This window comes from Lagopus leucura, unplaced genomic scaffold (genome assembly GCF_019238085.1).
Source record: "Lagopus leucura isolate 7727_CA_CO unplaced genomic scaffold, USGS_WTPT01 Super-Scaffold_73, whole genome shotgun sequence".
Classification (NCBI taxonomy): domain Eukaryota; kingdom Metazoa; phylum Chordata; class Aves; order Galliformes; family Phasianidae; genus Lagopus; species Lagopus leucura.
This window is the reverse complement of record NW_024962252.1, coordinates 24991156-25006167: the sequence shown is the minus strand read 5'-3', so window position 1 is coordinate 25006167 and position 15012 is coordinate 24991156. Positions and strand designations below refer to the sequence as shown.

General features: G+C 37.5%; 1 protein-coding gene across 1 annotated transcript in view; it reads left to right on the top strand.

Moving 5' to 3' along the window:
- The window catches only part of ELOVL4 (ELOVL fatty acid elongase 4), a 31807-nt gene extending 19711 nt beyond the window's left edge, over window positions 1-12096 (top strand). Inside the window, exons 3-6 of the mRNA XM_042890557.1 lie at window positions 1270-1350; window positions 8582-8753; window positions 10505-10632; window positions 11335-12096. Coding sequence (XP_042746491.1) covers window positions 1270-1350; window positions 8582-8753; window positions 10505-10632; window positions 11335-11610 — 657 coding nt within the window. The 3' untranslated portion in view covers window positions 11611-12096. The remainder of the gene's footprint in view (window positions 1-1269; window positions 1351-8581; window positions 8754-10504; window positions 10633-11334) is intronic.
- Window positions 12097-15012: the final 2916 nt, after the last annotated feature.

Below are 15012 nucleotides of genomic sequence, written 5' to 3'. Positions count from 1 at the left end.
GATTAAAATGATGAATCGTAAAATGCTGCTAGATTTTTCAGTCCAAAACTCTCATATATTGGTCTCAACTTTAGATTGAGATTTAGATGCAAATTTATCTTCAAACACTCAGAAGTCTCTGGCGCAGAGCCCCATTTTGCCACAAAATCATGTATTTCTTACTCCATTTTGAAGAAGTAGCTTCAGGCTAGGGAAGTAAATTTATTATTGCCTTTGCCAAGTGAACTTTGGAGAAATTACCTAATTATCACAGACCACAGCAGAAAATGGTTAGTTTCTGTAACGATGCACACAAAGCTATTCTGTAGTTCTCTCATATGTTCAGATGTGCTCATGCCCATGTGGAACCACAGGAAGAATAGTGGTTTTGCAGTAGCTTGTAAACAAGCTTTGGTGACACAGAAATAGTTGAATTTCTTTCTTGAGATCTTTGATTGTTTTAGAGATGTTCTTGCATTAATTTTCTTTACTGTAACAGTTCCCAGTTTACAAGTTATGTTATCTTTTTGCACCTTAACAGAGTGGAATTACCCGGCTATAAGCAATCTTGGATCATGGCATATGCAAACATCAAAATTAAAAGTATTACTTGAATCTTGTACAGCTCTAGGCAAGTGCTCTTCTTTCCAATGAAAACTTGCTCAAATGTTTATCTTTTCCTGCTTTGATTATTGCAATACACTTTATTTGGCATGGCTCTACAGGAGCACATGATATGCTTTAGGCCATTCCAAACTTGGCACAAACTGGGGCAGTTCTCTTCATCAGTGTCTCTAAATATGTTTTACGGGTGCTCAGCATTGGCTTTTCAGGGATTTTTTTCTGGATTTTGATTGGTACATTGTTCTAAGAATGGTAGATGCAGATTGTCTAATCCCTGTCTGTTGGAGAGAATGCTTTTTTCTCTGAGCTGTCACAGCATTTGTGTTTCTATCATTCTTCATGAAAGCAACTAGGTGTCTTTTGTTTCTGAATCGAGAGCCCTCTAAGAGAAGAATCATGTTTGAGTATCTTAAGGTTGTATTTGTTCAGGTCTCTAATTATCTGGTGAAATACATGCAAGGAAATTAGTACTTTTAATATAATAGGGAAAAAATGCTCAGTGTTAGATTGTTAAAACTAAATACTGGTTTTCTCCATTATTAAAACAAATTAGGACAGTTAAAGTACTATATACAGGTAAGTTTGATGCAGCAAGAAATTTGTTAACTGTTTTGAACTTGGTTTATATAGTATCTTCCTCCTCATGTATGGCTTTAATATTTTCAGCTGTTTTTATCATCAAGAGCTCGAGGGTACAGCTACGTCTGCCAGACTGTGGATTATTCAGATAATGTTTACGAAGTTAGGGTGAGTATTTCTTTATTATTATTATTATTGGTGTGTGTGTGTGTTTTATATATAACACCATGTTATAAGTTTTGTCTGAAAATACAGTTTCCAAACTCGTGCTGTCAGCCATACTGTATCCCGTTACATTCTCAGACTGCTTCAGGCTTGATTAGGTTACACATAGCTGGGTTAATCACAAACATCAGTGTGTTTGCATTAACTTTCGTCTGACTGCTGCAAGGAAGCGTAGCCTTAAAGATACCATCCCTGGCTTCAGCCCCTGTTGCATGAGCCAGGATAAATTTTGTGTGCGTGCTTTGGTTGCCAGCCTATGCTGCAGTTTATGATGCAGTGTAACCACAGTAAAGGTGTAGTTCTAGATCAAAGCAGGTAAGATTTGTCAGCACATACTGTGGTTGCACTTCACTGATACTGGTGAGGCAACTTTTTGTCTTCTTTATTGTGTTTGGCTTCATGAACTCTTGCTAGCTTCTGGCAAATGTTTTATCAGTACATTTCGTTGCAGAAGCTTAGATTTCAAATGCGTGTATTTTGGAAAGCATTCAAATTAAAATCAAAGTGCGGATGCTTGTTAGCTTAAGTAATTCTGTTGACTAGCTCATGTGTTAAACCTTATCTTCCAGCAGAGCTGACTCTTGAGAATCTTGCAGCTGTCATTGCAAGTTTCATCCACTACAGATTATAACATGTTCCTAAAAATGCAATGGAAGCGTGTTGTGATCTAAGAACCTTGGATGGCTATAGCACATCTTGAAAAAACTGTTTCAACAAAATGACTGTTCATGGGTACTCAAACACCTGTGTAAGTGGCAGGAGTGGTAGTGAGAAAGACAACTTGGTGTCTTAAAACTTCTGTATAATGGCTGATATTGAAGAACAGCAGTGATAGTCACTTGTCTTTTGTCTTTACCAGTATTGTGGATTCATTGTGTTGTTCACTTAAATACTTCTATTATGTTGTTTAAAAGCAAATAATTGAAGTATAAAAAATGCTTGAGGGTTTTTTGTTGTTGTTGTTTATTTGTGTTTTTTTTCTTTTTCCAATAGGCAAGCAAAATAGAATGCCCTGATACTCAGCTGAATGATAGCGAGGGACTGTGGTGAAATAAATTAAAGGCATTTTTATTATAGTTAAGCAGAAAAGATGTAGCAGTTTGTACATGAAAGCTATTTAATAGCTTCACTTTCAGGTGTATGCGTAGACAGGCTATACAGATAGGAGACCCGATCAACAGAATTGTCTTCTAATTTGTTTATTATGAGGAACAAAGGATTATTAAATAATGAAGACAAAATGACCAGTACAATATATTAATTGCCTATGGTATGTGTGGCCAAGATTCTTTTTATTTCTGAGCTTTTTAAGATTTCACAACTTTGTGGATTTGCATAAACTTTATTTCTAAACTTCTAGGTTGTAATATGCTCAATTTGCAGTGATGAGTTGGGAAAAATGCTGAGTTTTCTGAAGTGTTTCAGTAGTTGTTTAATCTGCTATTGGACAAGATAGCAGCATCTTGTCATGATCATAATCTCGTAGTTCTGAGTAAATTCTCAATTTAAGGCAATAAGCAGTGAGTAGAAAACTATACTTCTACACTTGTACTGAATTTAACCAAGGAGTCTAAAGTAAGCATCTGGCCAACTTCTGAGAGTATCATGCTTTATTACAGAGGCTGGGAAGCTGGAACAAATACTGTCAAACTAATTGCATGTGGCAATCTGAATGGAAATTTAGAAGTCCTGATATCTTCTCTGTATCTTTATCATTTCTGGATAAAGTGCAAATACGAAGTCGCCATGTAGTGGCCTGCTCAAAGGATCTTTTTTTGCCTACAGGGAGTCCAGAGAGCTGGTTAGCAGTTCCAAAGCAAAGATTTGGCAGTCTTGGATGACAGAGGGATATTTTGCTTCTCCTGTCCAAACCACTTTTGTCTTAAGACAAATAACCAGAGGTTATTTCAAGGGAGCAGTGTAAGACAGGACATGTGGTGGCACTTGCCCTGTGGAGTGCAGTGCCAGCAATCCACAGCTTACAGACCTCCTGAGGCAGAGGTAGTCTCTTTGTTTCCCTGATTCTTCAGGGGGTGTGCTTCCATGAATTAGTCTGTATGTTTTCTTTAACTTTACCAGGCTTCTGACATCCATTGACAGTTAATTCTTCAATTAGTTTACACATAGTGTGAAGAAGTTGGTCCACTACTTACTGTTTTGAACCTCTATCTATACTGTAATCTCATCTGAGTTCGACTGGCTCTTGTCCTACAAGAGGGAGTGGGCAACTGGAGCTAGCAGGGGATGGAAACTAGACTTCAAAAGTGCAGAAATATCTTCTGGATATAGTGGATAGCCATCTTACTGTGCTGGTGGGTTGTTGAGGACTGTGTTTCATGATTCGTTTTTTTAAAAAAACAGCATTCAAGAAAAAATGGGGAAAAATCCTCAACAGGGGCTTTTGATGGAGCTGCATCTTAGAGGAATATTTTGGTTATAATTTCAGAGTAAATAAAAGCAAAAAGGTGAGATGTAGCTCACTCTGAAAGTAACGCCTCCTATTTATGAAAATACACTAAGTACAAAGAGCAAGATAACACCATTTGATAGAGCACATTCTCAGCTACAAAGCACTGAATGTCAATATATTCACCACAATTAGCTCTGCACTTTTGCCAGCGATGAACAGGATCCTGCATACCCATACCATGCTCATAAACATATGCACCAGCAAAGGTGATCCACTGTTTCACAGCTGCTATGATGACGTCATTGCTAGGAAAATGCTGTGCATACAGTCAATCTTTCATCAGCCCAAAGAGATTTAACTCAGAAGGTATCAAATATGGACTATGTGGTGGGTGTGATAAAACAGTCCAGCCAAGTTTGGCAGTGTGCTCCATGGTCTTTGAACTGATATACAGTCTGGCATTATTGTGTTGCAAGGGAAAGGTTGTCTTCTCTGACCTGACACTGGATGTTTGAGCCTTCAGCTTAGTCAGCATTGCAACGTAGCGATCAGAGTTGATGGTTTGTCCATATTTTGGGAAATCCAGAAAGATCATCCCTTTCCTATCCCAAAAGACAGTGCACATTATTTTACCCCCAAAGGGCTATGTCTTGAACTTTTCCTTCAATGGGGAATTCACATGTTGCCACTCTGTGAACTGCAGTTTTGATCCAGCTGGTAGTGGTGACACCGTTTCTCATCCTTGTTAATGACAGTGATTCAGGAAACCATCACCTACAGCCTAATATTGGTTCAGTAGGTCCTGACAGACTTGCATATAGTATTCTTTCTGTTCCTGTGTGAGCGTTTGTGGGACTCACCTGGCATAAACTTTGTCACCATTGTTTCCAAGGCATTGAAGTCAATATTAAGCTCAGTGTACAGTTCCCTGTTCGTAATCTACCGATCTGCACAGATGAGCTGATGGAGACATGGTATGATATTTCATGGTATGACAGCTCTGTATGGCCATCCAGAACATGGTTTGTCTTTCATGTTACCACTGCTGAAATGCACCATCTACTGCCTCACTTTGTTAACCTCCACTGTTTCATCTCCATAAATGTTCAGTGAATGGGTGTCATTTTTTCTTCATGGAGAAATTCAATGGTACTCATTTGCTTCATATGCACTTCCATGTCAGATGCCATTCTGTCAGACTGCCCCTGTGCTGCCATCTGTTGCACAGCAACAAAATGTAATGGAATATTGGCGAAAAGGCTCAACCTCTACTGCCATCCCACCAACACTTGCCTCTGACATTGTGGCCCAACATAATAACATAGGAGACATTAATTTCAGAGCAGCCCTTGTAAATCCAGGCAAGGAGTTCTCCTTTAGATGCTCCAGTATTTGGTGTAAAGGATTTCGTAATTCTGTGTGAATTAAGATGTTTTAATGTCTGTGAATAGTCACTTGCACCCTCTGCTTATGCATGCATGTTCTTGTTTTGCAGAACAGGTTGATATCTTCTGTTGGTATTTCTGGAGAGATGAGAATTAAAAGTCAGAATCTGCAGTGAATTAGTTTTTAGTTTTAAGTGTGCTGATTGTAATCGCAATGATGAGTTGTGGTTGTAACTGTAGTCTGCTTGCTTTTCCTTGCATTCTTTAAATGAGTCTACAGATTGAATAGTTTCCTCTAAATTTCTGTGAAAAGAGAACTTCAATTTTAATAAAATAAGCCCCGTGGTTCTATAAATAAAATTATATAAATGAAGCAGAAGGAATATGACTTCTCTTTAAAAAAGAAGTCCTGTTCCCTACACCCCCTTTCTGGATGGCTGCCTCAACCTCAAACGAGAGAAGAGGGTTCAGGAGCAGAGTTCCATGTTAAAACAGCCCTCTGTTCAAAAACCCTGCAGCAAGCAGAGTTCATAGGATTGGACCTCTTGTTGACTCCCTTAATCCTAGGCTATAGTGTAATCTTTTGTGCCATCTGGTGTTTTAATAGATTTACATTTGATGCATCTGAAAACTGACAGAAATTGTATGGTCATAAATAGTATTATTCATTACAGGAGTACACCTGTTTTAATGCATATTTTTCTCTTAAGCTATATCTTTCTTTCATGCTATGTCCAAAGAAAGACTATGGATTAGGTCATAACTTTTGATGCTTTACAGGAAAAGTTTTACAGTAACCATCCACTCCTTAAATAGCTTACATGTCGGTTATTGTTCTACTTTCCACCTTCTGTCACTGATAGCTTGCATGTCTTTGGGGAACAAATGTAACATCCGTTTGATTTTTTTCTGCATTTGTAAGCTAATGATCAAAATGCCTTCATAAAACTTTGGGAGCTCTGAGATTAGATCAATACCTGAAACCTGTCCATTGAAAGAATAAATAGTAGTAAAACCTCAGAATGGAAAGCAGGAGGACAAAAAAAAGAGCTTTCAGGCAAAAAATCTATATAAACATAATAATCAGCAGTTATTATCCTGTGGAGAAAAGGAGGCTATTTTTATTCTTAAGTAATGGGAAGCATTTTGATAAAAAGTTAAGCCGACTTTGATCCACGTGCTGTAATTGCTTTCTCTGCAAGACAGTTAGAATTAAAAAGAGGAGAAATAAAGTGCTAAATGACTTTCCAGAAACATCCTGGGCATAAAGTAGTTTAATGTTGGATTTTTCTCATACATTTTGCTGTATGTCATGCAGTAAATTTACCAGTTATTCCACAGTTTCTTTAACAAAATACACAGCAGCTTTGAGCTTTTCAGGCAGTTTGCTTGTAGCTGACCTATTGATTCTTTGCAGTTTTCTCAGAAGGCAGCACTTCCAACGAGTGTGAGTGCTGGTCTGTCCATGGATACAGTCCAAAGTGTTTACTGTCAACTCATGAGATGAAAAGATGTTTATCTTAATTTATTTAAAAGATGCAGCTTTAGCAAAGATCTGTAAAAGATGCTGTGCTGTAATGCTAATCCATGGGTGTGAGACAAAGCCTTGATGTGGGTGTTGTTGTACACATGCCTATTTGTCCCAGAGGCAGAGCTGTGCTGGGTATTGGGTAACATGTATTGATAGTTCTTGCGACTTGCATGCATGTCTGGGAGCTCCACTACCTGTGAGCGTCCTTTCTCTCTCATCAAGCATCTCTTCAACTTTGCCATGTATCTTTTGATACAAAATTGACATTTGTGTCTTCTTCCTGAGATCTGAGCTGTACTGGGTCTGCTAGGGAGAAGGGTGTAGAGTAACAGTTACACAGAAGTCTGCAGTTTGGCATCAATAAGTTGTGCAGTCCCTTTGGGAAACTGCAGTCTGCAATGCAGAACTGCGGCACTCTTCTGCCTTCTTTTTTTTTTTGGGCTTCTGCTGTAATTTCTTAAAATGTTCCCAGTCCACTTATGGTTGTGACAAGCTTATTCTGAGGAGAGATATATTTCTTTCTGGCTCTTTTGGAGACATAAAGGAAAACAGCAGACAGGGCTGTATCGTTCATGTTTCTGTGATTGTTCGCTGCTGCTTATTCTTCCAGTTTCTATTGTCTCACTCAGCCATACTCTTAAATATCCCTATCAGGGAAGCTGCTGCCCTCTTATTAATTTTTTTCTTTTATCTATCTTCCCTGGGGACTGAGTGGGTGGTGGAGTTATTTCACACGTTAAGGTAAGAAAGCGTGATTTGCCTTCAGTTGAGTCCTGAAAAATGATGTACACTTCTTGCAAATAGGTGTGTTATGACATTGCCTGCTTTTCTTGCAGGTGGTGCCATTTCCATCTTTTTTGTTTGTTTGTTTGTTTATTTTGAAATTCTATTTATGAGTCACCATCTAGGATACATTCTGGTCCCACCCTTGCATATCAAACTAGTCGACTTGCAGTGCCAGGAACTACAGTCATTGCTATGCTTCATGATCTGGAAGGGAGTCCCCACAAACAATGTACTCCAACATCACTGTATTAGCAAATTACTACACAGAACTTCTGTGCTAAACCTGGTATAGCAATATTCTGGTTTCAACAGGAGGCCGTGTTCATGTTTTATCTGCTGCAATTGGTGGACTGAGAGTGGGGGAAGTTTAGGTGTGCTACACTACTGTATTGGATAGATGGGTTATATGTGTGGCTTGTGTGACTGCCATGATCTCATTTCTTCCATTCCCTGAATGGAATACAGCCACTAGGGGAATGTTGATTTCCAAAGAGTGTTATTGAATAGACCAGAAGAAACTAAGTAGAATATTTCCCTAACAGATGTGAAATCTTTACCTCAGCCTAGCTTGTTGAATGATTTGGTGTCCTCCCATCCATGTGCTTGTGATACTGAAAAACTTAATATGAAGTTTCAGCCTTTGCAGCTCATTTCACCATGAATTTTCAGCCTCATTGTTCTGACTGTATCAGTGTTGCTCTATAAGAACGGTAAGGTCTGGTAGTCTCCCACAAAGCTCAAGATTCAAAATGAGGACACAAACTCCTTGGGTGAACTGTTCAGAGATAGTAATGTTCTTAATACTTTTAGTTCTTTTTTGTGGTAATGATCTGTGAGCAGCGCACTCAGAATACTACTACTACATCCAGAGTAGATGAACGGAGTATTGGTTTTGTTCTTACTCGTACTTTCAGGTGTTTGATGGTTCCACAGCAACACTTTCCAGGATTTGGGGAGATGGAAGAGATGTTCTTCTCTTGCATTAGATAGCTGGAGATAATTTAATTCCATTCAAACTGTACATTGAAACCACTGATTTATTTATTTATTTTCTCATTGCAGATAGCTGCTGCTTTATGGTGGTATTATGTCTCGAAAGGAATTGAATACCTAGATACAGTGTTCTTCATCCTGAGGAAGAAATTCAACCAAATTAGTTTTCTTCATGTCTATCACCATTTCACCATGTTCACTTTGTGGTGGATTGGTATTAAGTGGGTTGCAGGTGGACAAGGTGAGTTTCCATCCTCCCGTATTTTGAGTGGACGTATAACAGAATTATTGTTGTTTATAACCAATGGAAAAAAGTTCTACTGGACTTAGGATTATTATGTAGAAGGCTGTTTAAATAGCATTGAAGAAGTGCAGTAACTTTAATGTGTATCATCTTCCTCTGTGGGAAATGTGGGGGAGGAAAAGACACCAGGGCCCATAGTCTAATGAATTGCAAAACTTCTTTTTTTTTTTCCTCGTGGGCATCAACTGCAAGCATGAAGTTCTGTTTTCAAAACTGTCTTTGTTCTGTATGAAATAGAAAGACGAATGTGTCTTGCCTAACTTCAATTTTTGCAGATACAAAGAACTGCAAAATCTAATTATGAACAACAATCTGTGTGCAAATGTAATGAAGTTAACAGAGATGTTATTTTGTCATTATGTCTGAGTTTGGGGTTTGCTATCTTTTTGTAAAAAGAGACATATAAAGTTCTGAAACCTTCCCTTGAAGGTGAGCCAATAAATCCATCAATTAACTTCTAAAACCTATTCATGACACAAGTCTGTATTTCATTATCAGCCTTTTTTTTGTCCTTACTTTCTAAGACCTACGTCAATGAATTTTATTCCATTGTTCCTGCCACATCCTCTCTTTCCTAAATTGTACCTTCTTTGCCATTTTTTTTTTGTTGTGGCGTTTTTTTTGTTGTTGTTTGTCTCAAATTATATGCTCTACAGAGCTGATGGTTTGGGGAAAATACCCAATTCTGTTACTAATGTGCTTTTAGGCTTAAGATACTTAGAATAACATACAGTAAACTCCATACGTAACTTTTTGTCAAACCACCCTAAAACTTTATGGCTCTCATTTACTATAAATATCTCATGCTTGTAGATGAGATATTGTATGCCTAGATAGAGCTGTTATAAATTATCAAACATTTAGATTATCCTAGTAGTTTGCCACAGATGGGTATCCGAGTTGTCTGATTTCAGCAGCTACTCTTTGCATTATCTTGATCTTATACATCACCTCCCTTTTTAGCCTCTCTGGTAGAGTAACAAGACCTGAAAATGATCTAGTTTGTCACTGTTAAATGCAAAGAGCAAAGAGATCTTAATGCAAACATGAACACTGATCTTTGTTTCCAGCATGGATCATCCTGGAAAAAGTACTATACTTTTATGTAAGAATGCTGGATTTTGTAAGTCATAAACAAAAAAACAGAGATGAGCTATCTAAACAAACTAATTTTGCAACTCTCTTAAAAGTCTTACAGCCACAAGTGAGGTTTTGCTTTGTGTTGTTTTTTGGCCTCTTTATTCAAACTTCCATGTGGGTTTCTTGATGTCTTGCTGAGATGTTAACTTTACACATTTCATTACAGCTTAACAAACTGAAGTTCAGATGCAACTGCTTTATACTTTACACTGTTGAATACTGCTTTTAATAGCTCCCTTAGCAAAGCCATTGCATTTACACTACAATAACTAACGTGTAATGCATGACTTCAATCTATTCAACAAAAACATTATAAAAAGCTTTTGCTTAAGTAATTGCATGAGAGCAGTGACACCTACTTGCACAAACAGCTATTTCAATGCATGTCATCAGTGAGGTCTGCACTACACAACCGAATGTTTCAAAGATGGAAGTCCAGCATGCCCTGTGCTTTGTGATGCTTACTATCGCGTGAATAATACTAGAATAGATTCTTTTTTTTTTTTTTTTTTTAATTACATGGAAATCTTCCTTCTGTTTCTGGACAGCTTTTTTTGGAGCTCAGATGAATTCATTTATTCATGTTATTATGTACATGTATTACGGATTAGCTGCCTGTGGCCCTAAAGTTCAGAAATATCTGTGGTGGAAACGGTACTTGACTATATTGCAGTTGGTAAGTAAAATTTCTCCATTCGTTTGAGGAGCTATTGCCTCTGAGTAGATTTGCTTCTGTACAGCTTTGGAACAGGTGCTGTCCCTATCTAAAGTTCTTAGCTGTCCTATACTCACAAGTCTAGTTAGAAATGATCATATTCTTAAATGTAATTAAGCAGTTAAACTAATTGCTTAAGTATACAACCGTTGTGTGAAGAAGTCTTCTTAAATACTTATTACTGATCATGGGCATTTTTAAGCTCTAAGAGGTTTTTATTTTCAACAAACAATGACTTATTTATTAATGGCATAATAAGAGTCATTATGAGACTGGAAAAGGGCTAAAGATGACTTCACAGCTCAACCTCAGACTGGCATTAACAACTCTCCTCAACACTCATATCTGCAAGCACTCAGTTACCAAGCATGTGGTTATCCTATTCTGAGTACCATGAAATCACCACTGTGTTTTAAGGAAAAATCTAAAGGAATATCATTACAATTGAATATATCTCTGCATGTTTTTATTTATTTGTTTGTTTGTTTATTTGAGTTTTCAAATCCACTTTAGAGCTAGTAGGTTGCATATTGTGACAGCCAAATATAGTTTCCCCCTGCTTCACTGTTTCTCAGTTTTCATGAGTTAATACATTAGCATGCACGGGTGCAGACCTACAAAATATATCCAAACCTTTTTGATTACGTGCTTTCTGTCTTTCAGGTGCAGTTCCATGTGACTATCGGCCACACAGCTTTGTCTATTTATATTGATTGTCCTTTTCCTAAATGGATGCACTGGGGTGTAATTTTCTATGCTATCACCTTCATTTTCTTGTTTGGTAACTTCTACTATCGGACATATAAGCTGCCCAAGGAACCTGTAAAGAATGGCAAAATAGCAAACGGTGCTGTTGCAAATGGAGTAAGCAAACCAGAAAATAATCCAGTGGTGGAAAATGGAAAAAAGCAGAAAAAGGGAAAAGCAAAAGGAGAGTAACTTGATCCAGGCCTTAACCATTGTTGGCTGTGAGGAACCTACAGTTTGGTTTATAAAAGGAAGAAAAAAACACTATCTGTACCAATTAACCTTAGGTTACTGAAGAGCTAGAACACAGATATTTTCATTATTTATGAAGATTGTTTTAAGAACAAAAAGTTGAATTTCTATTGTAATTATGTAATTATCATGCATATGATCTCTGTGTAAACTTGTAGACTGCTGGTGTTGGTGAATGTAAGGAAGAATTGCAGTTAATTCTATGTTTAGCAGTCCAAAAGTTAAAACTACCATTGATGCAACCAGCTTTGTTGGCACCCACATTTCTCTGGGGAAGGGAGGGGGGAAGGAAGTAGCGTTTGAATACTTGTGTTTTCTTTCCAGAAATTTATTAAATTTCAATTTACAATGTATTATCTAACCAGAACGCGCAACTTTTCTTGTCCTCCTTGAAGAGTATCTTCAGAAACATCATGTTTATGTATTGTGAGAACAGTGTTTGACTTTTCAGAAATTACTTGATTTAATTTAGTGTCTGTTACAGGTTTATTTTGTTTTTTTTTTTTTTTTTATTTTTTTTTTTTTTGATTTTTTTTTTATTTTGTTTTTGTTTTTTTCCTTGTGTGGAAATATACCTACCTCTTCATCTGCTGAAAAGAATATTGAGCATTAAATAACTGATTTCTGAAATACAGAGTCTTCTAATATAAATATCCATTAACATAATTGAGGAGGAAATTTTTCCTTCAGAGTAAAAGAGATTTTATTTCCAGGTATTTTGGGTCAAATCATCAATATTTTCATTTAATGTGAACTCAAGTTTTGGAGTGGTGTGCTTAGCATGGCTAAGTGAAGAAAACATTTTAAGAATTTATAAATATGAGATGGTCATTGTGTGAAGCTAGCAATTTAAACAGGCCTGTGGCTTTGTTATCTGTGACCTACATTAACCCTGTGGTGCTGATTGACATTGAAACTTGTAAGATAACATTATGATGGAGAGAAAACAACATTGACGTCTGTTCAAAAGTACAGTATGTAGTGTCATGCTAACAACAGGACTGGTACTTTACTGGGGGAAAGATAATTTAATTATAAAGTTCTAAATACAGCAAATACAATGCTGAAAATGCTGCTACTGTTTGATGCCCATCGATACTCAATTGATGATTTGCCTGCTAGACACTTGCAGGCAAAATATTGCTGGCAGTCAGGCCACCATTTTAATGTGAATATCAGAGTTGGGCTTCTGAAAATCTGGTCCCTAAATATTCTTGGTTCTTCTCAACCTGATTGACAAAGTGATTCTGCTAATCAGATTTTAGTCATAACTGCTACTACAAGCCTCTTTTAGTAGCTTTTCATCTTACTTGATGCATTAATGGACTTCTTCCTACTCCTTTGGTGAAGTAAACATGGATACGAGTTAATTCCCTTCCACACAAAACGAAAATTTTGACAGAGTTTTTGTGTTGCTGCAGATGTGGTGAGTATAATGCAAGTGGAGTTAGAAACCACATCCTGAACTCTCAGGGTCCTTATTCATCACTGCAGGAGCTGCACTGTTGCTGTTGAAATGTACTTTGCCCAGCTCTGTCCAGAAACGCTCATTGTCAGTGATGAACTTACATGGGGGAAGTGGTGACGTTATTGAGGGACAAAAGAACACACAGCTCTAGGTATAGAGAGTTACACACGTGGCACGCATTCATGCATCTCGAATACCCATTTTGTCTGTTGTGACCTATTTTGCACAATATGGATGTTTTTTCTGTCCTGGGTTTGTAGCTTGTCGCTTTGATGAAAACTATCTAAGCCTAAAAAATGGGTTGTAGGAAAAAAAGGGCTGGTTATGATCTGTTCTACTGGGAAATAATTCCTAGTGCTGGAGTTCATTTGACTGCCGGAGTGGTTCATCAGTAATATCCACTGCTGTGGATTTTATGGCAGAATATAGGATTCGGAGAGAATGCCTCTGCTGAGCTGTAACGTGACCATTCGTTTTCCTACGTGTTATGTCTCATGATTTCCCTTCCAGCCTTTGTAACGATGCTTTTATTTTATATTTTTTTTTCATTTCTATGATTCTTATGCATTTATGCAATATGGCATGAGGAAGAGGGAACATGCTCTATTCTTCTTTCTTGCACAGATGCCACTACAAGCCAAAAAGTTGGCTGGCTCTGGAATGGCTAACGGAGCAAATAACTACAAAGCAAGTTGGACAGCAGATTTACAGCACACCTGCCATTCCAGGTTAATGGCTGGTGTGGGTACTCTCACCCTAGTGTTAATTCCAGGTAGCTTACTCCACTTTGATAAAGAGTAGCTTCTTTCTGTTTGATATGGGATGTGGACAGCTAACCATTAATTTTGTATCATTCCTTGTCTTGTGTTAAATTGGTTGTTTACTTTGTCTTTCTTTCTGTAAGCCAGATTGGATAACCTGATAGGTTTAATGTGATCTGGCTCCAAAAAGAGCATACTGAGAAGTATTGTAGTACAAGTTTGACTACATTTGCTGCACTTCATAAAGTAAGAATTGTGTCTTGCACATTGGCAAATACTTAAAAGAGTTGAGAGTCAAATCCTCTCTTCCCCTCAGCGCACATGGAATCCTGCCCTCAAATTCTGGGTCATTTGATAAAAAAAAAAAAAAAAAAAAAAAAAGAGACAGACAATGCTTGGAGAGAATGCATGCATAGATACACATCATGTCTGGACACGTGAATAAAACCAGCTTGAGAGATTGGCAGTTCTACGGGGAAAAAAAATCACACTGAGTTTCTGCAATGCTGCTGTTTTGAGTCCTTCTCCTGCTACACTGTTTCTGACTATGCAGATTTCTCTTTCTCAAGATTTGCATATGTGAGATACTGCCAGTTCTGCTAAAGTCATCACTTAGTCCAAGGCTCCACAGAATTTTGCCACAAAAGTATGTGTATGTGTAAAAATGTTTCTGCTGTACGCAGAATTGAAATTGAAATTATTATTATTTGCTAACAGTTTCAAAACTCTTGGACCAACCATACAATTATTTGATGCCATATAAGTGATACCAATTGACTTATCCTCATCTCTAGTGGTGACAGTTGTTGGATTCTTTTAGCACTTTGCTCAGTGTACAAAGATAAATTCTGCGTGTATACACATACACACACATATAGTATGTGTGCATACATGTGTGTATCTATGTATGTATACATGAGTTCTTAGCAGGTTCTTTCAGTGTGAAGTAAGTTATATTTCTTTGGCGTGAGGCTGGCAGGAACTAATAACATAGTTCCTACAACTCGAGCACTGAAATGAAGCAATTTTCATCGATCTATAGATCCAATATCAGTCTTATATACATGGATAGTATTTATCAGTCATTTTAGATGTAGGGTGGTGGACAAGCCA